This window comes from Netta rufina (assembly GCF_964035555.1).
Source record: "Netta rufina genome assembly, chromosome: 3".
NCBI lineage: Eukaryota > Metazoa > Chordata > Aves > Anseriformes > Anatidae > Netta > Netta rufina.
In genome coordinates, this window is record NC_140125.1 from 57,444,183 (window position 1) to 57,470,822 (window position 26,640).

At 40.3% G+C, this 26,640-nt stretch overlaps 1 protein-coding gene across 2 annotated transcripts; it reads left to right on the forward strand.

The window, feature by feature from the left end:
- Window positions 1-2,497: 2,497 nt before the first annotated feature.
- On the forward strand, window positions 2,498-25,005 carry TMEM181 (transmembrane protein 181). Of its 2 annotated transcripts, none has more exons than XM_084283441.1 (17): window positions 2,498-2,526; window positions 6,642-6,745; window positions 8,901-8,956; window positions 9,572-9,662; window positions 10,247-10,365; window positions 11,502-11,618; window positions 13,539-13,619; window positions 14,829-14,928; window positions 15,673-15,803; window positions 16,436-16,527; window positions 17,975-18,032; window positions 18,679-18,781; window positions 18,873-18,924; window positions 19,486-19,568; window positions 20,665-20,754; window positions 22,194-22,260; window positions 23,510-25,005. In XM_084283441.1, exons 1-17 carry the CDS (start codon window positions 2,519-2,521, stop codon window positions 23,586-23,588), a joined length of 1,431 nt encoding a protein of 476 aa, XP_084139567.1. In that variant the 5' UTR covers window positions 2,498-2,518; the 3' UTR covers window positions 23,589-25,005. The 2 variants fall into 2 exon arrangements, with proteins under 2 accessions (XP_084139567.1, XP_084139568.1); XM_084283442.1 differs by lacking the exon at window positions 2,498-2,526 and adding an exon at window positions 2,773-2,888.
- The last annotated feature ends 1,635 nt before the right edge of the window (window positions 25,006-26,640 follow it).

The following is a 26,640-nucleotide window of genomic DNA, read 5'->3' on the forward strand; positions in this document are numbered from 1 at the left end:
TGACAGGATTCGATGTTTTTAACTGGTGCATTTGGGGATGCTTTTAAGAAACGAAGGAATTTATTAAATATCCCTGTGTGTGTATGTGCAAGGGGTGGGTCTGGCAGGCAGGTACAGACCCCCCACGCCCCAGGGGAGCGGGAGGCGGTGCTGGCGGAGGCCGTCCCCCGCCGGAGGCCGCCCCCCGGCCGCCTCGCCCCGGCCCTGTCCGCGGTGCTGAAGCGGCCCCGCCGTGAGGGGTGGGGGGGGCGGCGCCATGGCGGAGCGCGGCGCCTGAGGCGGCATGGAGGCCGATTTGGCCGCCTTCGGCAGCCCGCTCTGCGGAGAGCTGAAGCGCTTCTGCAAGCGGCTGCGGGAGGCCTACAGGGAGATCAAGGAGGACCTCACGCCCTACAGGGATGACCGCTACTACCGGTACGGGCGGGAGCGGGGAGAGGAGGGTGGGAGGTGACACGAAGGCAGGCGGAGGTCAGATGGGAGCTTGGGGTCAGAGGAAGGGGCCCCAGGGTGGCGTGTAAGTCGGGAGAGGTGGCAGGAGCGGCACGGGTGCGGGTTGGTGATGAGGAGTTATGTAACATTGCCCCACAAAAAGGGGATGGGAATTACAGCGCCTCGCCAAACAGCCGCGCACCAAGCCAGACGCAGATGCGGTGGGTACGCCGCTCAGACAAAAGGGGAGATTAGCTCCCCGGCGAGGTCCCTCCCAGCTCAATTTTACCACGAATCTGAGCACAAATAGCATGCCAGTTCTCCTGCTTACACCGCTGGACTTCAGCGTGCCGTGCCTGCCTTCCCCAGCGAAGGATGTGGTCTGTCATGCTGAATCCCACTCGGTTTTTCTCAGTAGCAAAGGCCACAGAGAGCCACGCAGGTTGGAAACGCCGCCTGGCAGCTTGGCGGTGTTTAACACAACCACTGTGCCCCGGTCAGAACAGGGGCTCCTTGTACCTGAGCCTGGCGTGTGAAGTCATGGGGGGCAACAAGGCATGATGAGTGTACAGTAATGAATATTGGCACTAGAACGAGGAAAGAAGGGAGAAATAAGCTTTGGATTAACAAACGAGAGGCCCTGGGAAATGCACGTGGTCAGCTTTGTTGCCAGAAGACAGCCAAGCTCTCTGACGTAGATTCCCGTTTAGTCATTTTGATGACTACAAGTGTGTAAGGAAGGCCCTTCTGCGTTGAACAGAGAAGACGTGACTCCACTGAATCAAATGGGCCCGTGGATTTAGTGCTAGATTGCCCTTCTTTCAGTGAGGGTGTCCCGAGAGGTATCAGATGGAGAACCTGTAGGATGAAAGGTGATGAAATTGAGAGATTTTGTGCTCTTGAGGACGAGATAACCTTTCATGGTGTAGGCAGCATGCTACTACTCCTCTGCATCCCCAGGATCTTCGCCTAACTGACCTAATGTGGAGTAAGTTTATTGATGCTGTCTCTGCATGCCTGCTGTTCTCGTGAGTGTTTCCCCTTAGCATTCTGGATGGATGTCTGGAGTAATCAGGTTACTAACGTTGTCTGAAGCAATTAGGTTACTAAGAACAAATAACGTCTTGTATCAGACCAACAAGGTGAAGAGACAGTAAAACCATATGTTTTTTCCTCTCACACACTGTGTCCACAAAGTATGGCTATTAACTCCCCTCCCGCTGGGTGAGCAAGCCATTTGGCATCAGCTGGCACTTTCCATTGCCTTTAAGGAAATTGAGATCTCCAGTCTATTAAGCGGTAGGGAACAAGGGGGTGTGGCAAGGCATTAGCTTGCCAGTAATCAATATTTTCCAGAAAAGAAAAGATTAATAAAAAGTTGGCTGCTGTAGTCTCACTTCTGCGTTCTGTAAGGACATCCTTCCTGGGGTGCCAACAGGGATCAGGAAAACTCAAAACTGGAAGGCTTTAGGGCAGAGGGGAATCAGAAGTGGAAGAAGGCAGAGGACGGGGCGAGCGGGGCCAGCCGTGTCTCAGCGCAGCGATTAATGCCGTCTGTCTGGGTTAACACTTCCCTTGGGCAGACGTGGCGCTTCCTAAAAGAGACGTTTACAGATCAGTGGCGTGTGATACTAAATAACCTCATTGGTGACCCAAATACAAGGTTGGCGCAGACTGTGTCCGTGCCGCAGGTTACTCTGCGATGCACCAGGAGATGCACGGTGCAGGAGGTAAGCTCACAGAAGGAAGGAAAAGTGACACATTCTGCTCTCAGTCCTGGGGACTGCCACAAACCCTGTCAGCCCTTGATTTCTGACAGCAGCTTCAGGATTTGTTCTCACTCATACCCCTGTAAGTAACAGAGCCCGCTGGCCGCCATTCGCGCAGCGCTCCCTCAGCCCCGTGTCCCCTCGGGCGCTCCGTACCCCCCCACTCCCCCACTCCCCCCTCCCCTCCCGCAGCGGCGCCCTTCGCCCGGCGGCGGGCGGTGACGTGGCGGCGGTGACGTGTGGGCCCGCCGCGTGGCGGCCGCGTGACGCAGGCGGGTGGGGGGGGGGGGCGGCGCCCGCACTGCGCATGCGGCACCGGCATGGAGCCGTGAGTGGGGGCGGCGGGGGGGGGGCATGAGGGGAGTAACGGCCGCGGGGGGCGGTTGGGGGCGGTTGGGGTCGGTGCGGGGCTGAAAGCCGCCCGGCAGAGCGGTAAAAGGGCTGAGGGGGCTCCTCCGGGGCTGGCAGCATCTTCTGTGCTCGGCCCGACGAGGCTGCTCGCTGGGCTTCCCCCGTCAGCGCCTCCCCGCTGTTTGGCCCGTTAGGCCCCTCAGAGAGAAGCTGCCGGGGGGAGGTCATCCGCTCGCCTTCACCTGTCCGTGAATTCTGTGTAATCTCTCCCCAAAAGGCAGCTGCTGAGCAACAAACGTGCGGGAGGAGTGCTTTATCTGCCTGCTATGTCGGCTGGGGGTAGGTTTAAGGAGATACTTCAACACGATAAGGAACTTGTGTTACTGCAGGCAGGGACAATGAGGAATACAGCACCCTATAGGAACACTAAATATTATTTTTTGCTGTCATGATAGCTGCAGTTAAGATTTGGCTGAGTTCTTTCATTCGCTCTTAGAAAAATCATTGCATGATTGCCGTGACTTAAAAACAGTGAGGTGTTTTCACCAAGCGTCTCTGGAAGTTGTCAGGCACAGCACTCGTATGGCTTGAACACTGGTGGAAATGTTGGGGTGTGAGCTGCTGGGTTCCAGTGTTGCTGCCTTTGTGAGTAAAAGTCATGGTGTTTACCTGTATTGTGGCATAAACCACCACCTGACTGCTTAGTTTAAGATCTGGCTTCAGAGCAAATAACTTCTGAGGTGAGTGAGGTTATTCATATAAACGTTTAGAGAATGCACCAGGACGGACTTGGCTGCTGTGTCCATAGACACTTCTGAAGGACCACTATCAACATGGTCCCACAACCAGTTATGTCTGCAAATGCTTTCTGCGTAGTGTGGTTCTGCCGGCCAGCTGCATGCTACGCTGTGGTGGATTCACAGACTGGTTTATGGAATGAGGCTATGCAGTTATCCTACCTGATCACATAAGGTTTTAGTCCACAGGTGCAGGGTTTCCATCAGATCTGACATAGGTCACTATTTATCAGTGAGTTTTAAGTTACCAGAAACCCCACAGAAGTGTTCTGTCGGTCTGACTTACTGTTCTTGTTCCCCTTTCTATTTTTGTTGGTTTTACTTTCCAACTTTGACTCTCAGTTACTAATATTTCATTTCCTTCTGTCCTTTCTGAACTCTGACTTGCTGGCAGCTATGACCTTTTCAGAAGATGTGTGTGCGTGGGGTTTTTTTATATGTAGTTGGTACTTCCAGCTTGCTCAAACATTGCACTCAGTTGCAAGAAATGAGGAAATAAAATACGAGTAGCTTGCCTTTTGTGTTCCACGTATCTTGTGTTTGGCTCTTGCATCTCCAGAAGTTCGTATTTTCAAACTTTGAGGGCCAGAAATCAGTGGATTTCTTTCAAAGAGCTGAAAGTCTTCTGTTACAGGATCCCACAGACTGGAGGATTTCATTGTTTTGTTTGTTTTTCACCTTTTTCTTCTTATCCTGATCTTCTGCCATTTCAATTCTTCTGGACAGATCTGTGCAGCCTTATTGACCTGTGCAATAGCACGTACACTCAGTTGCTGAAATGAGTCTTTAAGAGTACCCATATGAAAGAAGAGAGAAAAAGGCACACCATGTCCACGCTCTGTGATCTCCTCTCCTTGTAAAGTGTCAGCACGCCTGTTCTTCATGTGTATTCATACCCATCTTGACTGCTAGGTGTTGCACCATCCAGAGATGCTGGAATAAAGAACGAGCCAATGTCTGAAACGTGCTTCTTTGAAAGACTGTGAGCAGTCTGTGCTCTGGTGCAGGAGTAAGCCAAGGTGCTAACTGCTGATAGCTGAGTGTCGGCTCAGTGAGCTCTGGCAGCTTGCCTCTAAGGGCTGTGGAGATGAAGCTGCTTTTCATGCTCACATCATACACCTCTCTGCAAAACCTTGGGGAATGGGAGGCTCATGAAAAGAATCAGAAATATGCCTAGCGAGTCAGAAGTATCCTGCACCAGACTGTAGTTGTTAGGCATGTTCCCAGATGTAAGCTGTTAAGATCTGCATGAGCTTATGTGGCACTTCCCTGTGCATACATGATGAGGCTCCTGTCTGCAGTCGTTCTCAAGCCAGGAGCTTTCCAATTTCAGACCTGGTTTCTGTGTATTGAATAGCCCCAGTGGTTGCTCTTCCGTGAAGGATTTCTTTTCCCCTTTCATTCCCCCCCCCGCCTTGGTGACCTAAATTGCAGTTTGGATCTTACATGCAAAACAGATGTCACTTGTTCTGCAGCACCTCATTTGGAAAGGTTGCAGTGATTCTTAAATAACATTTACACTATGATTAATAATCCCAGTCCCTTGTGAGGCGGTTCTGACAGGCAAAGGAGTCCAGGAAGGCTGGACACTCTTCCAGAAGGAAATCCTAAAGGCAGAGGAGCAGGCTGTGACTGTATGTGCTGAAAGATGAGCCAGCAGGGAAGAAGGCTGGCCTGGCTGAACAGAGCTCTGGCTAGAGATCAGGACAAGAAAGAGAGTTTATAGCCTTTGGAAGAAGGAGCAGGCCTCTCAGGACTACAAAGATGATGTGAGGCTGTGCAGGGACCAAATTAGAAGGGCCAAAGCGCATCTGGCTACTGCCATTAAAGCCAATAAAAGATGCTTCTATAAATAGATAAACAAGAAACGGAGCACTGAGGAGAAACTCAATCCTTTATTGGATGTGGGGGGAAGCACAGCAAGGAGATGAAAAGGCTGAGGAACTTAATGCCTTCTTTGCCTTGGTCTTTAGCAGCAAGACCACTTGTTCTCTGGGTGCTCAGCCCCTCAGGTGGTAGATAGGGGTGGGAGCAGAATGAAGCCCTCATAATCCAGGAGGGAGCTGGGGGTGTTTAGTCTGGAGAGGAGGAGGCTCAGGGAGACCTTATCATGCTCTACCACTACTTGAAAGGAGGTTGTGGTGAGGTTGGTATCAGTCTGTTCTCCCAAGCAACAAGTGACAGGATGAGAGGAGCTGGCCTCAAGTTGCACCAGGGGAGGTTTGGGTTGGATATTAGGAAAAACTTCTTCATGGAAAGCGTTGTGAAGCGTTGGAACAGGCTGCCCAGGGAGGTGGTTGAGTCACCATCCCTGGAGGTGACTCAAGAGGAGGTATAAAAGCTGTGTAGATGTGGTGCTTAGGGGCATGGTTTTGCGGTAGGCTTGGCAGAGCTAGGTTAACAGCTGGACTTGATGATCTTAGAGGTCTTTGCCAGCCTGAATGGTTCTATGGTTACATGCTTTTGCTGGTTAAAAGTGAATTAGTTGCTTGCCTTGCGTGTTCCCAGGCATGCAGGCCCAGGGGTACCTGCTCCCAGAAGTTGGGATGGGCTTTTGGAAAGGATGCCGCCAGTTTTAATGCATTTATTTCTTCATTAATCTGGTTGGCCAGTACAAACACCAGTGTCGGATGGTGAAAAGAAATTTTATCCCAAGCTGATCACTGTGCTTAGTCGTAATGCTTTCACTCCTTTCCATGGTGGTGCAGTTGTGTATCGCTCCCACAGCTTTATTAGAAAACAACAACCCTCCAGACCCACTGCTCCCAAATCCTACAACTTTCCTGTATAAACAGGGCAGCTTTCTATGATCTTATTGACTGGTATAGCAGCAGAAAATTAACTATGCCATAGCTCAGTTCTGACACAACTCAAAACTAAATGCTGGATCACAAGATCCTCTGCAGGTAAGCAAGTTAGTGATGTCAATTCTTTTATCTTAAGCTGGCATTGTGGCAAATCTGGTATTCTGGATGTTTAAATGTTTAATTTATGAACTTAAAAAAGTGACTTTTTCTCTGAGTTAAAATACTTTCTTACTCAGGTCTTAGGACAATGGAAAATCCTAGTGTGAAAAATACATGCAAAAATGAGTCTGCTTCAGGATATGTGTGTGAGTGCCCATACATAGGTCTGATAATCCCTAGTAGTGTTAAGGTGTTTTCTTTTAGTGTTACATGTTACCACAGCGATTGGTCTGATTTTCTTTGTGGAGGAATGGATAGTGAATGGGATTTTTTTTTTCTTTAGAAATATGACTGATGGCTAATTCTGTGCTTTCTTCTGCTTCCCATAGGTTGGCACCGATGCGGTTATATACACTATCCAAAAGGCATTTTGTCCTGGTCTTTGTAGTATTCTTCATCTGTTTTGGTTTGACAGTCTTCATAGGAATAGCAGGTAAGGATGTTGCCTTCTTAAAACAAAAAGTTTTTGCATGCTTTATCTACATGTGTTGATATTTACAGGGGTGTGTAAGTGCTAATGAGCTTACTGCCCTTGAGGTATCTGAGGAAATATTATTTTTACGGGGAGAGGGAGGTGTTTTGTATGTCACATTTTTTTCATAGGGGTACTTACTACCTGCACAGATTTGGTATGTGCAACTGCTTTGCAGGGGGAGTCAGTAAAGAGAAACAAAACAAAACCTTTATAACATAATTTTTCAGCTGAGTACTACATTAATTTTCTTCTTTACATTTTAGTCTGTAAAATAATGGTGCTAATACTGGATTTCCTTTGAGGGAAGTTCGTAACTATAAAGTCTTCTAAATTTTGAGGTGTAAGTGCAACAGAAATTAAAAATGTTTACATTTTAGTAATGTAATAGTACAAACTTCATTTGTTGGACACATGAACTCAGGTCCCTAAGTCCAAAGACCTCTGTGGGAGTCATGATAAGATCTAGGAGGCTGAGTGCTTAGTGGCTGGATCTTGTCCTGGATATCAGAGATACTTCTGGAAGTCTGGTCTACAAAGATGCAGGGTACATATGGGAAGTGTCTGAACTCCCCACATTTCATGTCAGAGAACTTTTTGGGGTCTAAAATGTACTTGGAAGAGGAGTCTGCATGCTATCACTGAAGTTTTAGCATGCTAACACTCAGCTGTTAGGATAGCTTCAGCAGAAAAGTTAAACAGCAGACAGGGAGAGGGAAAGGGAGGGACTGGTTGTGTTCTTTAAGCAACCTGACCCCATTTAACAACCATTTAAGGATTTTATCGAGTCCCCCAAACTGGGGAGGACTTGGCTGCTGTAAGCAAGGCTCAGTCATCTGCACGGGGCTGGGGTTCTAGGACTTGCCTGCCATTCCCTTCAGGAGTTGGCCTGGTTGAAGAATTCCTGTCCCTGTGAGCTTGGTTTGCTGGATGGCTTTGTTGACAAAGCATGGACGCAGTTTATTATAATAATTAAATTATTTTTGGAAGAAAGGTGTTTACCTTGGGAGGAGAACCATTGACTTAATGCTTAAACTGCAATGATTTTTAATGGCTTTTGTTGACAATTTCATGCTTGCTGTGAACAGAGGGAGGGGCATGAACAATAGAGTATTCACCCTTCAAAGGGCACAGAGTGAGTAAAACTCACCAAACCCACTATGTAAATGGAAAGGTGATGCATTCAGATTTTCTGTGATGCCTGTGTATGCTGTTCCCCATACTCAACATGTCTGTCTGCAGGGTCGCAGATGTCTTACATCTGAGTAAAGAAGATAGCTTAATTTGAAGTGACTGTTGCTCTTTGGATTTTGTAACCCAAATCAGATGCAGATTTGTTTTTTTCCCAACTTCCACTTGCTCTCTTTCCCTTTTCCTAATGTGTCCTTGTCGTCTCTGGGTGAGATGAGTACAGAACTCATTTTCTGTACCTATGCAGTTTTCATGTTCCCCACCTCAGAGTGATTTCCTGCTTTCAGACAGGACTCTGTTAACTTAGCAAGACTAAAAGTAATAACAATAATGTAGTTTAATCTTTTTTGTTGTTGTTGTGTGTATGTTTTTATCTTTTTAGGAAGAGCACAGCATTTTTTAGTCAGCTGCTTTAGAAAGCTTTAGTATATTGCTTGCTAAAGGAGCAGCAGTTATGGCAGCAGAACCTCCTTATTGTCTGGGTTGCTGTTCTTGAAAACCATGATTACGATCTCTGCTCCAGTATCTTTAAAAAAAAAAAAAAAACACGCTCATTCTATTGTTTTTGTTAACAGTTACTGAAATAAGATGATTTATCAACTTCGAGCACTTATTGAACTTCAATTATGTGTTTCATAACAAAAATGCTTTCTGAAAAGCTGTCCAGGCAGTTTGTATGTACTTGAGAATTGAAATTTTGAAATTGAGAATGAGCTTCCTTAAAGGAAGTCAGTGGTGGAAAACTTTCAGGCCAAGATTATTAATGCTATTGAGATGCTGAAGTGATTTACCCTTCAGTTCAAACATCTGCAAAGTGGGATACTATTTTGCTGCTTTATGGGGAGGTAATTAGTACAGTGTTTTGAAATTCTGTATTTATATTGTTACTTTAATATTATTGTCTTTCTTTTTAAATATTTTGCAGGTCCTAATGTAATTGAAACTTCTGTAGCAAGAACTGACTTAAATAACAGCCTAAAGGTAAGAACAGATAAAATAGTGCTGGATTACGCGAATAGCTTGAATTGGTACTGTGCTATGGGTGGATTAAAAAAAAATAATAATTAAAATAAGAAAAGGCTTTCCTGCACATAGATTTTATCCATTAACTGTATTTCCCTTGCTTTTGACTATGGAATTTCTAGAAAACCTAATGGAAAATAGTTGTGGTTTTTTTTTTTTTTTTTCATACTTAAGCTTTAAATCATTTCAACTCTGTAGCAGATGGGGATGGGGGTTGTCACAAATCTCACTTGATGTAAAGTGCTAGAAATATACTTTACTCAGGCTAAGTCTTAGGTTTTTGACTTTCATATCTGAACTGTTTTTATTGCTGATGCTTTTATGTGTTTTAAGTACTCATGCCTTACTTCTTACTTTGCTGGTCAAAATACATATGCTGCTTTAGCTACTTCTCTGGAAGACTTAAATTTGGGGTGCTTATCATACTGTCCACACAGCGTATATTAAATCTATTCCCAAAAATACTGACACTAACATACGTTTTATCATTATTACTGCAGATGCATCTTGTAATAGAATAATGACTGGTGCTAACCTTGTGATGTTTTTTGTTTTGTTTTGTTTTTTTTACAGCTAAAGCCTTTTAATTTAAGTTCACCACCACTGTCTACTTACAACCAGCAACTGTGGCTGACCTGTGTAGTGGAATTGGATCAGCATGATGGTGAGAATCTTACCTAGTTTTAAAGAAACTGTTATAACAACCTAATTTTGTATACTATAATTTCTTTAATTTCACCTGCCACGTATGTGACCTTGTTGCTTTATGGCCGGTAATGGGTTTTCCCTGACACAGTCTCTTCCCCTTCACCCCTTGTCCTCAGTAAAGGCATGGACTCAACTAATTTTGAGAACTGGATGCAACAGTTCTATGGGATAGATTGATTGTTATTTCTGTGAAAACAGTAGTATGCAGAGAATGTGTGTCTGTTTCTTCATTTTGGGGAGATTATATATTTGTATATATATAATGATATGAATTGCACAGTAAAGCCTCCCTGTAATAATGCAATCAGGAATTCTTTAATTTGTTAAGATTCAGTACAGGGCATTTATGCCTAAATACATAATGAAAAGATTGGTGTATTTTGTTGTTATTATTAATTAATATAATAGAACCTTACTTCTGCAAGGTATAACCAAGTAATCTTTGGATACCGTATGTATTTTAAACTTTATTTGGAACTCTTTTTGAGTTCCATACTTCCGCATGTAACAATAGTTTAACCTTTTATTCTTTAATTACAGTGTCACTCAAAAGAAATGTTACTATGACAGTGAAAGTGCTCGGAGTGGTGAAGGATGGAAGTACGCCATATGTTAATAATCAAGTTCACAACCGGACAAGGTTACTCAGCTGCGCTCAAGTATGTGTCTGCTTGAAGAAAGCTCTGATGCTTCTTGTTTTAAATATTTGTGTTCATGCTACATTATGTTGTCAATGAGAAGAAGATATCTTTAAGCACATCTCAGGAAAGACTCCAGAGTAGGGTTTCATTTGTAGTTGCAACCTAGCTAGCAATGCTAAGCAAGATATCTATCTGTCTATCCATCTTTTTTTTTTTTTTTCTTGTTTGTTTCCTTCTGTGGTTTGTGCCTATTACCTCTAAAAGACCCCTCTTTCTTGTTAGCACAGCTCTTCTGCCAATGAAGCAGTGTGTGCTGCTTGGACACTTCAACAAATTAACAATACTGTAAAAAGGAATATTTGTTTAGAAGATTGAGTATAAGGCTTCAGAGGAGAGACAAATTTATGTCCACTGCCTAGCACAAAGACTGCTTTAATTCAGCTAGCATTTGTGTTCTGTTTTTTTAAAAAAAAAATATCGATTTTCTTTCCACCTGAGAAGGGATGTTGATGGTTTTGAATTTCTAGTGTAATTTTAACTGTAAGTTTTGAGTTTAGAGACACTGGAAACAACTTGTCATATTTGAATCCTTTAGCAAGGGAAGAGCTGAAGTTTTTTGGTGATAAGTATAAAGTGCAAATCAAATTTGTGTGTGTGTATGCACAGGCAGAAGTCTACAGAAATTCAAGAACCCAAATTTAGTTGCACGCAGCCAAGAGAGCAGTGTGTTTGGGTTTTCTCTTTCTTCCTGCTAACCTTTATAATAAGTTAGTACAAGATTGCCACATCTCACAGTTCAGTGAGCTAGACCTTGACTGACAGTTATCCAAATCCTCCCTGGTGCTGCAGGCAGTTTCTTTCACCAGCTTTAGTCAAAAGCTTGTTTATCAGTTCAACTTTTGATCCTGCTGACTCACCTTATCAGTTTCTTCTGATAAAGAAAGAAGAAACTGATATCTGTTATCTTTCGAGGAATTTTTATCTGTGGGTCTTGTTTGAATCTGACTTTGACTGATCAAGTTTGGTAAGACACATTATAAACATCATTTATGTTTGCCTATTCAGAAACAAATTCTCCAACCTGTGCTACCAGTAAATATTGTAGAACAAATTGAAGGCTTTTACATATTATTCTTCCTTGTACGTGTTCACAGAAATGCAGTGAAATCATTGTTGCTCACCTTGGCTACCTGAACTACACTCAGTACAACATATTTGTTAGCTTTGAAGATCTAAATAAATTAACATACGCCAAGAATATCACTTTCACAGTAAGTATAAAGTTTGCTACTAGCAAAAGAGATCTCTAATTACTGATGGTGTAAAAGCATGCTTTAACTGTAATAAAAAGTTACCTCATTTCATCGTAATGAAGCTTTTTGTCACTACTAATTTCAGAACTATTTTATCATTTGCTATTAATAATGATCTAATCCAATATTTTTTTTATAAAGAAACGTTTTCCTTCCAGAACTCTAGTGCTGTTTTCTGGGACGGATAATTTTAGTGTAATTCCTGGGAAATATTTAACAGTAGGCAGGCTAGACTAGAAATTCCAGTTTTCTGCAGTTCCTTACGGAGATGTTGCCTCTCTACAGAATGGTATCTTTTTCAGTCTTTTCCAGTAGGTGTATCTGAATCAACAAGATTTTTCCAGACTTTTTCTAGGGCCAGAAAGATTTAACAGACTCAAATTAAGAAATTTTTTTCATCTCTGCTTAAGAGGAAGAGAAAAATGTTTGTTTAGTTAATATAAGCAGACAATCCCTAGTGGAACGTCTAGCTCAGTTCATAGTGGTAAAAGTTGCTTGTTGAAACAGTTAAAATCACCAGTGTGTGTTGGGTGACTCCAAAAAGTTCAGAAACATGCATTAGGAGAAAATTAAACTGAGCTTACTGTACAGGTTGTTGTCTTGTATTCTACCTGTATATAATGTTGTGTGGGTCAGAGTAGGCAGGCGGCAAGCAAAAGCTACTGTAAATCACCCATGTTTTTTATATACTAAATGAGCTTCCTGAATATTGATACTTGAAATGCTCCAATTTGTAAAGTGCATCATTAAAAATAAGCTGAGGGTTCAAAGCAATCTCACAAGCTCTTTGCTTTGCTCCAGATTTAAGCAGGATGCAATGTTGGAGCATTTATAGTTATTTATAGTTGCATGGTTTATCATCTTGCTTTGCAGGTTTCCTTTAATGTAGACTTGTACACAAAACCAAAAACCTAATTCAAAAGCTTTGCTTTCCCACAGCAAGAAAAATTTCCAATTTATTTAATTAGTACAGTGGTTTATGTTGATCCCAGTTGAAATAATTGATTTCCTTTTGTATATCAGCATTCTCCACATCAAATTTTCATTTTGCATTTGCAATTTAAAAAGACAAGACAGAGGCTGACAGATTAAATCAATTGAAAGGTAAAGCTTCTTGTCCGATGGGCAGAGCATGTGCATTACGGAAGTGGTTTCAAAAGAGAAGCATGCCAGGTATAACATAATCTGTCAACAGTACAGAGCTTATGCAAACTGGCATGTTATAATTAATATCTCTGCCTCAGAATAATTAGAGGACTAAAGGAGCTTTTGCTGTTTAACCTGTGAAAAAGTTCTTCATTTCTGGTTAGCTCATTTAATCTTCCCTTACTTAAATCTTCCGTTTCACTGAAAATAGAGTGAGCTTTAAGAACACAGACTCATTACAGGAAGTACAACTGCACCTTATCATCATCTTCATAATCAGTTTATGCATTTGACCTTGGTAATGAAGAAAAACACACTGGATTTATTCAATTATTGAAGTTCAAACTTTGAATATGAAACAGAAGTCAATAAAGAACATTCTTTTCGATCTGAGAAGTGCATTAAGATATGACAGCACAATGAGCATGTTGCAAAGTGGCTGGGTAAAAGAGAAGCAAAGATGCTAGGCTGCTTTGGTTATCTTGGTTATCTTTTCATTGGTTAGTCGTACCCCCCCCCTTTTTTTTTTTTCCATCTTATTCAGAGAAAGCTTTAACTTGGAAGAAAATTGGTATGAATTTATCTTTGTCTTTCCATAGTGATTTGGTGGAATTTGGTTATACCTTCAAATTTTGAAAAGCCAAAAGACTTTTCAGTAACTGCAAAGTGTATTAATTATTGATGTTGTGTTATGTGAAAATGTTAAACTTTTTTTCTTCTGTTTTCTTGTAGTGGAAGACCTACAATCCAACTTTTTCACAAGTAGAAATCTGGTTCCGATTTGTTTTTGTAGTTCTTACTTTTATGGTCACGGTAAGATTTTCTTCCAGTTATTTTGGAGAATATTATGTAGGCAGCTGGTAAATGCTGCACTGTAGTGCTGTGTTTAGTAACTTAGCCCCAGGCAGTATAGTTGAGATACTGCTGAAGGGGTGTTAAAAATGTTTCTAAAATACTTACTTAGTTGCTGCTTCTATGGTTTTGTAAGTGGCATTGAAGGGGCATGAAGAAAATTGAATAAATGAGGAAAGCTTGGGTTTTTTTTAAACACTAATTTTAAATTTCAGACAGAATTTTGTTCAAATAAGTAAAATTCTGATTAGATGCTAGAAAAAAAGTATTTTTTGTCAGTGCAGGTGGACTCAGACATTAGAATAGGATGCCCAGAGTGTGTGTTGGCTCACTGTCTTTGAAAATGGGCAAAACTCAGTTGAATATGACCTTATCATAGAATCATTAGGGTTGGAAGACTTCCTAGATCATCTGGAGGGCCTTCCTACCTCCAGCATATTGACACTTCCCCCCCAACTTGGTGTCATCTGTGAACTTACTGAGGATGCACTCAATTCCCTGATCCAAGTCATCAATAAAGATATTAAAGAGGATGGGCCCCAACACCAACCCCTGGGGAACACCGCCTGTGACCAGTCACCAGCTCCATTTAACTCCATAAACCTTCATCTGACTTCAATTGTCACTGCCTTGAGTGGGAGGGTGGACCAGAGACCTGCAGAGGTCCCTTACAAACCTAAATTACACTGCGCTTTAGATGGTTCATCTTCTCCTAGTTTTGCCTCTGGAATAGACGTGTTTTGGGGAAAACAAACAACATAGGCAACTAAAATGCAGAATTTTCATACCAGGGTAGTATAGCACTTAATATTTACATAGCATTTCTTTCACATACGTGATGTCACTCACTGAGCAACTGTGAATGTTAGCGTAGTATCTGGGTTTTTTTTAATGAGTGAGTTTAATTAAGTGGAAGTTGTTCATAGTGTGTGACCAGTAACTAGTGGCTGGTTTCCTTTTCAGTTTGCCATAGAGTAATTTGCATTGGGGTAAGCCAGCAAAGTTGATGCAGAAGTAGAAGCTAGGAGCTGTGCCTCTTCTTTTACTGTTAACGGTGTCAGACCTTGTGAAGTAGTGTTTGCAATGTGCTGTAGTATCTATTTACTGTGATAAAACCATTAAGGCTGCTTTTCTCCTGTGTAAGATTGTGGGGTTTTGTTTGTTTTATAGTGTCTGTTTGCACATTCTCTACGAAAATTCTCCATGAGAGACTGGGGTATTGAACAGAAATGGATGTCCATCCTCCTTCCTCTCCTCCTCCTTTACAACGGTAGTTGTGTCCTGGAATTTTTATAAAAGCTCTTAAATATAAATAAATAAATAATAAAAAGAAAGACAGACAAGGCTGTTTGGCCTTGATCTTGCAAGGAGCTGTTTATAGGGCTTCAGAAAGCTCATTTATAGAAAGCAACCCTTTCTAAGTGTATCAAATTTAAGGGCATAATCAATAGGTAGATTTCATTGTTTTCATTCCCATGAGTGTCAACTCTGTTTAAAACTGATGGGAATAGAAGGCTGCAACCATAATGAACCTTTCATATGTAAGTGCAGTTTCTGTATTTGCCTGATAAGCCTCACTTCTTTATTCTTAAGATATGCATGCTTTATTTAAAAGTGGAAGTTGCTTTTGGTCTTGTAAAGTACATCAAATTCTAGGACTTCTATCAGTACCGAAGAATATTTGCCTTTCAGTCATTCTGTGGTAATTTTTAGTTTATCACCAAGAACAGTGGTTTAGCAGAAGGTCTTATAAAACATGAAATCTTCTAGAAATGTTGGCAACTATTTTAGACTAGTTTTACAGTATAGAATATTGCTGCTGGAGGCACCATTTCCTTTGCAAATTACTTTAAAATACAGCAGACTTCAACTTCATTTACTGGTGTAATTTGTAAAATCTGTGGGTTTTGTATCTTCTCTTTCCTACGAAGATGAATTCTACTTTTCATAATAAAAAGTGTGTGCTTTTTCACTTCTGTTTAACCTTTTTTTTTTTTTTCTTACTTTATTACAGATCCGTTTTTCCCCCTTTCTTTTCTGGTGAACAGTTGGTTTCCTGGAATGCTGGATGATCTATTCCAGTCGCTGTTTCTGTGCGCATTGTTGTTGTTCTGGCTTTGTGTCTACCATGGCATAAGAGTACAGGTAGGGGTGCAACAGTATCTAGTAATTACTGGGAAGACAGTACTGGTTTGTTCAGTTCTCCCAAAAAGTGACCAATGCAAAACCAATTTTAAGGAAAAAAGTGACATTCCAATGGTAAAGTACCATGTGACAAACAATTAAAATGGTTTGAGGTGAAATAGCTTGTTGTGAGACAATTGCACCTAAATGAGATAGTTGGGACAGTCCACTCCAAACTATTGCAAGCCAGCCTTTGGAGTTGTTATACCATTTGCTTTGCTCTTGTTTGAAGGTTGCTGTTGTTGGTGGTGGCGGTTGGTTTTGTTGTTACTGTTTTTAAAAATGACTTTAAGATGCTACATAAGAGAAATATGAACTCTAGAGCATATTCCTATAGTTTCAATATCAGTAAAATATGTGGGACCTTATGAATGGGATGTCCCAAATCTCTTGTATTTTGCCTTTAACACAAGTGATTACACAGCTTTTTGTATTCTGCACTTAACTGTGCATGTTAAAAGTACTGAACATGGATTTCTTAATCTAGTTCTAATCTTGAATGAAACAAATAAAATGGTTATTTATTCTGTCAAGAATGAATCAAATCTCAAATGTGAGTTCACACTTTGACTACACTATTGTTTTATTAACAGGGAGAAAGGAAGTGCTTAACTTTCTATCTGCCCAAATTCTTTATCGTTGGACTCTTGTGGCTCGCCTCTGTTACATTAGGAATATGGCAAACGTAAGTAATTTAGAATTTGGTGCAAAAGTAATGAACTGAAATTATTCAGTTCATTAGAAGATTGTTTATAATTAATGATATCTGTTTCTTAATACTTTGTGGTAGAGGAGTAGAGTACAAATTCTTATTTTCTATTTCGCAAAACGTGACAGATTAGAAAATAGAAGTCTTCATGGACAATCTAGAAGTACATAGTTTTATAAATTACAGTGAAAGCTAGAGATCGCTACTTTGCCAGTAGGTTATGGTTCCCTACAACACACCCTCACAGTTAGCTTTTAGTATTTGAAGCAGCAGTTTCTCTGCAGTTAATTATTGCAGTTTGATAAAACTTTCTTAACAATTCAACCTGCACGATTGCAGTTGACAGAGCATAGCCAGATCCTCCTAAAAACTAACTTCTTTTGCCATGTTCAGTGTTTCTCTTCTCTTTCTCTGCTTCACTCACAAAATACTGTCAATATTCCCCATACAGAAAAATTTCTCAGGTTTGGAACCATTTTCTCTGAAGTGTTTGCCTATTATTTTATTTCTCAATATATATAAAGCCTTTACTATGCCGTTGTGCGTTGTGTACAATGAAAGCAGTGCAATTGCAGGGAATGCTGGTACTAATGTCCTGTCAGCAGAATTTGTATGAATTAAAGGCTTAAACAGCAATTATTATTTAGGTATGGTTCTTATCACCAAGGGTAAAATTGAAACACTAAATCCTGAAGGCTTATGGAAATTTACAAGATAATACATTTTCTAAAAAATAGGTAGAAAAATAAATCATCTACTTTGAAAATACTCTTAAGATAATCAAGTCCAACCATCAGCCTGACCTACTGAGTCCCATCAGTAAACCACATTCCACATCCGCACATCTCTTAAATATCTCCAGGGAGGAGGACTCCACCACTTCCCTGGGCAGCCCATTCCAGTGCTTTAGAACCTTCTCTGTGAAGAAGTTCTTCCTAATGTCCAATCTAAACCTCTCCTGGTGCAAGCAGAGGCCATTGCCTCGCATCATATCACTTCTCAACTGAGAAAAGAGACTGCTGCCCTCCTCACTGCAGCCTCCTTTCAGGTAGTTGTAGAGAGTGATGAGGTCTCCTCTCAGCCTCCTCTTCTCCAGACTAAACAACTCCAATGCCATCACTTGCTCCTTGTAGTCCCTTCACCAGCTTAGTTGCTCTTTGCATATGAGTGGGGAGACTAGACATGCTGATTACTGAAATCTTCCATATCCTTTGCAAATTGAGTTTTAGAAAGGAGGAGAATGTCATGTACTGTATGCTGTCATTAGAATCGATGGCATTGCACCAATTTAAACAGCCAAGGTCTTTAGTTATAAGCTTTTTATAGTAACTTTAAACCCTTTCTTTGTTAGTGTATTTTTTTTAAACCTTGTTTTTTGTAATGATGTAACAACCATTTTTTTTTCATTTTGAATCTTTTATAGTGTCAATGAAGTACGTGATCCTACATACCAATACAGGGTTGACACAGGTAACTTCCAGGTAAGTCAGAAACGTTACCTTGCTTTTAAATTGTTTAATTTAAACCACAGTTTAGAAAATAGGACATGCTGGCCAGGTGGTCTAACTTTGACTAGCGTACTTTACATCTTTGTTCAGATCATGCACAAGCCATAGTGAGCTCCATCCCATATGAGAAAAGTAATTGTCTTGCAATAACCTTGGGCATCTGGAAACTCAATACCAGAAGTTTAGTCATGGACTTACAACTGTTGGGACTGAAAGACAATTTTTTTAAGCCTCTTATTAAGTCAGCTTTGTATATCTTGACTCCTGCCAAAATCCTCTGTCCTAGTAAGTTTCAGGAATTCCTTGTTGAAGGGCAAGATATAATTTACATGGTTTCTTGTATCATTCTCGGGAAATCTGTTTTTAGATAATCCTTGAGATTCAGCACTCATGTGAATTCAGTGAACAAAATTACTTCTTCTGTTAAACATCCTTTCTTTATGTTCCTCAAGAACCTACGTTCACATATAGCCATCCTTTCATGAGCATACTTTCCCTGAATAAATGCACCATTCCATGTTGTGCTTTGGAAAACTATTTCTATTTGTAGGACGTAAAGGAAGAAAGGAAGAATAGAGCAAACCTTGTTAAATAATAAAAACTAATGTTCTTTTTATAGGGAATGAAGATCTTCTTCCTTGTGGTGGCAACCACATACATTCTTTACCTTTTGTTCCTGATAGTGAGGGCATGTTCAGAACTTCGTAACATGCCTTATGTTGGTAAGTATTTTGGGGGGTTCTTCACTAAGCAGGCTGTTGTCTTCTACACAAAGGTCTAAATTCTCTAATAAATTTTCTCAATCTTTTTCAGATCTCAGGTTAAAATTCTTGACTGCATTAACCTTCATAGTGCTTGTCATTAGGTAAGGCATTTCAGAGTACATTTCTCAATACTCTAATTTTCAAAGCCCTGAAAAGAATGTTATAAATATATTTTTTGATAATAAAAATCTTCAGTGAAACTGAGACATGTCATTTTGATATGACAGCTGTGTTTAGCACTTCTTACTTTTTGAACCCTTTCTTAAGGTTCTTAAAGTTAGCTTTATATTATTTCCGCTACCACCATAAGGAGTACAAAGGAGTAATGGTTTTAAACTAAAAAAAGGTAGATTTAGATCAGATAGTCAGAAGCAGTTCTTTCCCATGAGGGTGGTGAGGCACTGACACAGGCTGCCCAGAGAAGCTGTGGATGCCCCATCCCTGGAGGTGCTCAAGGCCAGGTTGGATGGGGCCCTGGGCAACGTGGTCTGGTGGGAGGTGTCCCTGCCCATGGCAGGAGGATTGGAACTACGTGATGTTTAAGGTCCCTTCCAACCCAAACTGTTCTATGACTCTCTGATACACTGTTCAATCAAGCTACCATTTCAATTTTGAAGTTTAAAGGCATAGTATATATGCTCTCACTATTTTTCCCCCCACAGCATTGTTATACTCTATCTGCGCTTTGGAGCACAAGTGCTACAGGACAACTTTGTTGCTGAGCTATCAACTCATTATCAGAATTATATCCTTTTGTTGTGATGCTGCTCAACTAGGAGCATTAATCTGGTTTTATTTAGAAGGTACTTAAAGATGATGTACCTAAGGACAGAGTCCTTTGCCTTCGAGGTGTGCTTTTGATACTCAATCAATTTTGATTGAGGTTTCTTGTCATCATTTTCTAATGGCTATTTGTAAAGGTTATGAGCTGAGTTTCAGTTTAATTTGTTTCCATCAAATAAACCACAACTGTGTTTGATACTCTTCAGAAGGAATGAAGGCCCATATATGCATGTATTCAAGTAATTTTAACAATTTATTGTGAAAAAATTGACTATTTTCTGCTTGAATTCAACCCATCAGTTGGTATGGGGTGTACCAAAATACCTGAGAAATTAACAGTTTAGAAGTCACCAAAAATGTGTTTGTGTACTGGTGCAATCTACATGTGGAAGAGGTCATATCAGAGAATTTAACTGGCTTGAGAGAGACTATTTCTGATGTCTGTTGGCAGTAGAATTACAAAGGATATTTCTGAATCTGAACCATAAGATCCTAGTCCATTGTACTTTCTGAAAGTGTCTGTGTGACTGCAACTGATCCTGTTACTGATAAGCTTTAGATATGCATTGGGTGCTAGTAGAGATCAGTGAGCAAAGCCTCTAGTATATTCCCAAAGTGAAGGCAGAGCCCACCTTGAGTTCTGTCTGTACATAGTCCTTCTTCCTTGTCAACTGATATGCCCACAAGAACTCCATTTTCAAAATAATAATAAAAAAGCACCTCACTCCCTGAACTCAGCTTTATTTTAGTAATGAAAACTGAACTATTCAATTATACCATGCATTCCACTAAAGAGTAGGCCTTATCTCTGCTAATTTTACTTGTGTTAAAACAAAAGATTTATCTTCAGTTAGAGCTATACCTAGAAAGAGCTCGAGTACACCAATTGTCATTAAATTAAAAACAAACAAAATGCAGTTGCGTTTAGTCAGTCATACTCTCAAACGTTAGTACGATAAACATCCTTTCCATTGAAGCAATTTACATATGTTTTGTATCTTGTTTCCAAAGTTAATGTGTATGGAGTTGCATTGAGTAGAATCCTTGACACTTAGTACCAGCAGAATTCTTATCATTTTATGGTTTATTGAACTTCTATCTCTACACATTAGCCTTCGTGTATTCCCCCTCAAAGAATGCACTATATGGTGAGTGTAAGCAACTGTTTGTTAAACTGACATGACAAGATCTAGCGTATTAGTTTGTACTGTGTGATATCCTTATCTTTTTCTTGCCTCATTACTGTTTCAGTTTGCTTTGGATTGACATAAGCAGAGGCTGCACTGCTCCTGGGCAATTTAGTATTGGGAATATGAAGGAATACTAAAATCTATACAACTAATAAGCTAGATTGAATTCTCTTGCTCTTCTCTGATGAAGTTTATAGTCAGTATGTTTGCATATAATGCTCAAACTTGTAATTTACTCGTGGACAGCTCTGAAAGAGCAAGAATACTTCACTCATACTTCGTTGTAAAAATAAAGTTAATATACTGATATGCTGACGAACTTGACTGAAATATGAAAAACAGGGTGATGGAAAAGTAGGACTTAAGCTGATCTATAATATGGGGGCAACTAGGAGGAATGTGCTGTGGAGAGAGGGTTGCACAGCCCCTGTTTAAAGGGAAGTAAATGATTAAACCTGTAGTGCTTTTTTTTCCCCTCCCTTAAGTAGAAGATGTAATCTGATTCGTATGATGATTATGAAGCATTATTCCTCTCTAACAGATAAAGATTCTGTAAAATAGATATTCATACAGAGTGCATTCTCTGCTGGTGCTTTCTCCTTTCTCTAAACTTTTTAGACTTGAGATGAATTGAACCGTTACGTAAAGATGCTCTTTTTTCTGTTAAAGACAAGACAAACGGTTGGGTGAGGATAAAGGGTTGCAAGAAGCATCAGCCTACAGAAGTTATGAAGTAAAAACCTTCCAGGAAAAGATGTTTTTGACAAGTTGATGGATTGAATTTTACTTGTGTGTAATTACGAACAGCAGCTAAGGAGGAACACATTATACAAGAAACTGTGGTCTTGAAACAGGGCAGAGGGATTTGTCTTAAATAGCTAATGGAAAGTATGTGCTTCCTTTTATCTCACAATAAGTCCTTCCTTCATCTGTTGCAAGGATGAAAAATAACTGGCTAGTCATTGACTTACGTACAGGGGATTACAACTTTGGTCTACTGTCTTTATAACTTAGAATGAACAAGTTCATGAAGACTGATTTTTAAATAAGTATGAACTTCTGAATAATCAGAACAATGAAGTATGACTTAATTATATGCAAGTTGAACTAATACAACATGAAACAGCAGAACAGAGGAAATCTGCTTATGCAACATGGAGAATTATCTATCTAAAAATACAAAGCAAGAGTTACTTCATTTCCTTAAATCTTAAGAACATCATGATGTTGTGGGCTGAATGGTAAAGAATTTACAGGAAAGAATTGTGATAGCTTTGTTGCATTGTAGTCATGACTGCCTTTGAAGCTGTTGAGTCTGTTGCTTTAGTGTTAGATGAGAAGTGCAGCCATGTTTCTACGTTTAATGCATTAAATTAACTCTTATTTGTATTTTCCAGAATCACAGTTGAAAGACAATCCTGCTTTTTCTATGCTGAATGATTCGGATGATGATGTGATTTATGGGTAAGATTATAGAATACCTGTAGAGAGGATTTTTTTTTTCCATGTTATTTTTGTAATGTTCTTTTCCATATTTGTTAAATAATTGAAGGCTTCATAGGTTGTTAGTGAAAATAAGCTGCCTAAAGAACAGAAACAGCCTTATTCTGAAACAGAAATGCAATGAGGATGTGTGTTATTTTGGTTTTTATTTTTTGGTTTCTCAAAGGGATTGCCATGGCACTGATACAAACAGCTAAGTATTAGGATGCTGGTAGGTCATGGGGTGAAGGCAGCAAGAGATGTGAAAGGGAAGGAATTCCTTTCAAGTTGGGAAAGATTACAGGAGTCAGGTAGAGTTAGCAAAGGGTCAGCTCATACAGAAATGCTGCAGAGAAGGATAAAAGCTCGTTCTTCTTAACTGTCCATCACTCTCTGAAATAAAAATAACCCAGTCTAGCAAAACTTCCGGGACTTGTGTGAGTTTATGTAATATAAAAAATAGAGTATCCCTTAAAAACCCATCCAGGTCATGCCTGCCTTTGCTAGATGCTGAACAAATTCATTATCTGCCCTTGATGTTTTCACCTTTTACCAAGAACACAGAAGTGGCTCAACAGTGAAGATGGGTTAATACTGCAGAAAGCTGGAGAGAGACTCTGTCAGGGAGTGTAGTGATAGGACAAGGAGTAAAATGAGAAAAGGCTAGATATAGAGTAGATAAAAGAAAGAAATTAATTACTCAAAGGGTGGTGAGGCCCTGGCACAGGCTGCCCAGAGAAGCTGTGGGTGCCCCATCCCTGGAGATGCTCAAGGCCGGGCTGGATGGGACTTCGGGCAACCTGTTCTGGTGGGAGGTGTCCCTGCCCAGGGCAGGGGGTTGGAGCTAGGTGGTCCTTAAGGTCCCTTCCAACCCAAAGCATTTTGTGATTCCAACTTGAACAAGCTTGTGCTAGAACAACTAGCATTTTCTGAAATGGCTTGCCTTTGCTTAGTTAGATGGTGGTAGTACCAGCCCGTTTCTGCACTCTGGTCCTTGTCAGTAGTGGCTTGTAGCTGCTGGGATACATTTTGTTATATACCAGTCTCTGGAGAGAAGTCATATATTTTTCATATACCCAACAAGGAAGCAAAACAAATACAAACTTTTTACTCAAGTAACAGTTTGCTTCAGTGCATTTTCGAACTTCCTTGTTTAGCTTAGATTTAACAAAACTTCAGAACATGGTGATCAGTTAAAAAAAAAAAAATGAATAAAAAATCTGTTTCACAGGAGTGACTATGAAGAAATGCCACTTCAGAATGGCCAAGCTATTAGAGCCAAATATAAAGAGGAATCAGACAGTGATTGATTTTGATGTCAAGAGACTTGTTCAGCTGGAATTAAAGCAATTATGAAGTTTTCCTAGAAGGACCACTTCCTTGGCTTTCCTACAGTCTGCTGTTATCCAAATCCTGGGAAGGACATCTTGTTTCTGTTTACAAAGTTAAAACTGGGAAAAAAAAACACTTGAGAAGGTTGTGGTGGAAACTTAGGAAACCAAAATTTATACACATCTTATAAAATGTCTGACGGCAGGCAGGATGTCTGTGGACTAAAATCTTTGAGTCTAATTCAATTTCAAGGTGTCATTGATTGTATACTGATTTTAAAATTGCTTCTTTGCTGCTTGGTGTTTTTCTTCCCCCCTTGGGATTATGTGGAACAAAATGTCTTTAATCTCTTGCATTTTGCTAGCTCCTTTGTATATTGTCCTCTGCTGTATGAAGTGCCTCTTTTCCCTTTCAATTTTGTACCTTAGTCATTGCCATTTGAACTGGAGGCAGGGAATGATGTGCTTTAGGTTTCTCTTTCTCCCCCCCCCGTGCAGGAAAACACAAGCTTTCCATTCCTTCTAACAGGTGGTATAGACTTAAAACCATTCTTTTAACTCATTTAACTGGATTTACTAGGTATGTTCTACGTGTGAGATACATGCAAGTAGTCAAGTTCTGGTGAGCCAAAATCGTCTGTGGTCCAAAATTATTTGTATAACATAGGTTTCATAACATGCTTTGTCACCGCAGCAAAGCTGTTTTGTTAGTTCTGTTTTGTTTTTAAACAGTCCTCTCAAATGCAAATATTTGGGCAGCAACAAATCTCAGAAGGAAGCCAGTACTTTTTTTTTTTTGTGATTGTGTGCTGGAGGAGATTGTTACACTTACAAGAATATGGTACAGAGTTTCATAGCGAAGTACAATTTCATATTTCCAAACGTTTCATTTTTAGAGGCTTTTTCTACATCAGAATTGTTCATGAAGTTGTATTAATAGGCAGTTATCTGCTTGGCTGCTCATGTACTGAACTTCTGTAACAGCTGAGCATGCTCTGTGCATAAACTTCTCTCTCACAGCACAGCTGCCGCCCCTACTGCCTGAAATTTTTACGAGTACATTTTACGATGATCTGTATTCCAGTCTGTGCTGGAACAATTACATGGGAATTCATGATTCCTAGTACAATGCTGCTGCTTCTCAGTTTCAAAGCTGTTTTTATCCTCCCACACTACTGTTCGGCTCTGTATTTAAGTGGATGCTATTTGTTTCTAACTACTTTTATGTTCTCAAGTACTTGACCTGTCTGAAAGTCTTTTTTTTTTTTTTTTTTTTTCCTTTTTTAAATGGATTCACAACTACAGCTTACTCTTGTAGAATCTCTCTGCCCTGCTGCTGTAGAAGACAGTAAGAAGTACTGTTAATATGTTAGGCACAAAATGATGCTGGCTTACACTAGTAAATCATGCTTATGATTGAACTAGTTTAAGCTGAACGGTGCAATGAAGTCCTGCTAGACTTGCTGAATTATACTGGGGGGGAAAGTGGATTTGTTCTGCTTCTGTGCAACGGTTTTAGGCCATTGCAACTGCAGTAACCTCCTTGTAGCTGTTCGGGAGCATTAAAGGGAGACCTCACAGGGAGCAATTTGCTTACAGAAGACCAAAGGAACTGCTTTATGTGGTTGCATCCTTGCTGTCATAAGAATAGTTCAGATTAAGTCAGTGATCTGTTAAAGACAAGTACGGTAAGATTGTGTATGCGTGTGTGTAAGCAGTGCAGACCTCTGAATTCTTTGAGGATATTTGGAATTTCAAACTTACTGTAACAGAGATAATTTATTTGTTAGAAGCCAAAGCACCATTATACAATAATGCTAAAACAAAGAGAATGCTGGGGTGGGGGTAAATGTCTTAATTAATTGGCATCAGTTTAGAGCATACAGGAAAACCATTACAGAGGTATGCAAGTCTGTGGGGGTTTTGTCAGTGAACTGTACTCAGCTGTACCTTTGGCATTTATTTTCAGATTTTTTTTTAACAAGTATAGGGGTTGACCTCTTATACTACAGGAGATACCGTTCTCATTTTATTATTCCCTAGATGATTTTTCTTGGTGCATACGGGTGTTTGAATTTGCAGAGTCAGACTCTGAAGCCAGCTAGACAATGTTTGTGTATCCCAAGCCCCTTTGACTTCCATTGAAGCGAGTACAGGAATTAGGTCTTCAAAAATTGATTTACGTGATCCTTATGTATTCAAATCTTTCTCATATTGTTTAATTCTCTTCTGTGCTGTTTTGAATTGATAAAATACTTGATTTGACAAGTGTGCAAAGTATACTGCTTCTTACGACAGTTGGAGTTGGTTGTTACACTTGACCCTGAAATAGTGTCATGCTTTGTGAACTCATTAACGAAAAACATGTCTGATCTAACTGTGAAATAATGATTTCCAAAGCTGTTTTCAGCCCATTTTACTTGCCATTTTGTCTACCCTCACTTTTCTACATGACTGCATTCAAAATGAAAACAGGAGAGCTGAGATAGGGAAATGTGCACTGCAAGTAAGTATCTCACCAAAAATAATTTCCTTGCTAATTTTTTTTAGAGATTATATTTGAGCAATGTTTGCCATACAAAATAGTTTTGTATTTTAGATGTGCTAGAGTGCAATGGTAAGGTTGGTTGAAGAACTGTCATGTCAAATTCAATGCATAGTGAAAAAGCAAAAGCAGTGAAGCAGGTAGTTCGGCTAGCAAGAAATGTTGATTTCACCCCCCTTATCAGTGAACAATTGGAAAGCAGAGGCAGTATTTGAGGAATATTACAGAATGGATTGCCAACAGCTTCGGAGTAGATGGCATAAATTCACTGCTGAGTAGTATGTTGTAACCTAAGGGTAAAACAGAGGAGATCTGGGTAAGAAACTAATTTGGCTTTCCTTTAGCTACAGTTAAAGGAATTCAGTATCTCCAGCCCTCCTGGAGCTGTGTAAAATGAGAAAAGTATACAAACAGGCCTCACAGCGTATAGAGGTACTGCCCTACAGGAGATGCTTTCTATTAAATAACTGCAAGACTTCCATGTAC

Excerpts from the sequence above, each read along its gene's own strand:
- TMEM181 (XM_084283441.1), top strand. Across the intron at positions 18,782-18,872 it reads TCGTAACATGCCTTATGTTG|ATCTCAGGTTAAAATTCTTG; the intron begins GTAAGTATTTTG and ends AATCTTTTTCAG. Across the intron at positions 20,755-22,193 it reads CTCAAAGAATGCACTATATG|AATCACAGTTGAAAGACAAT; the intron begins GTGAGTGTAAGC and ends TGTATTTTCCAG.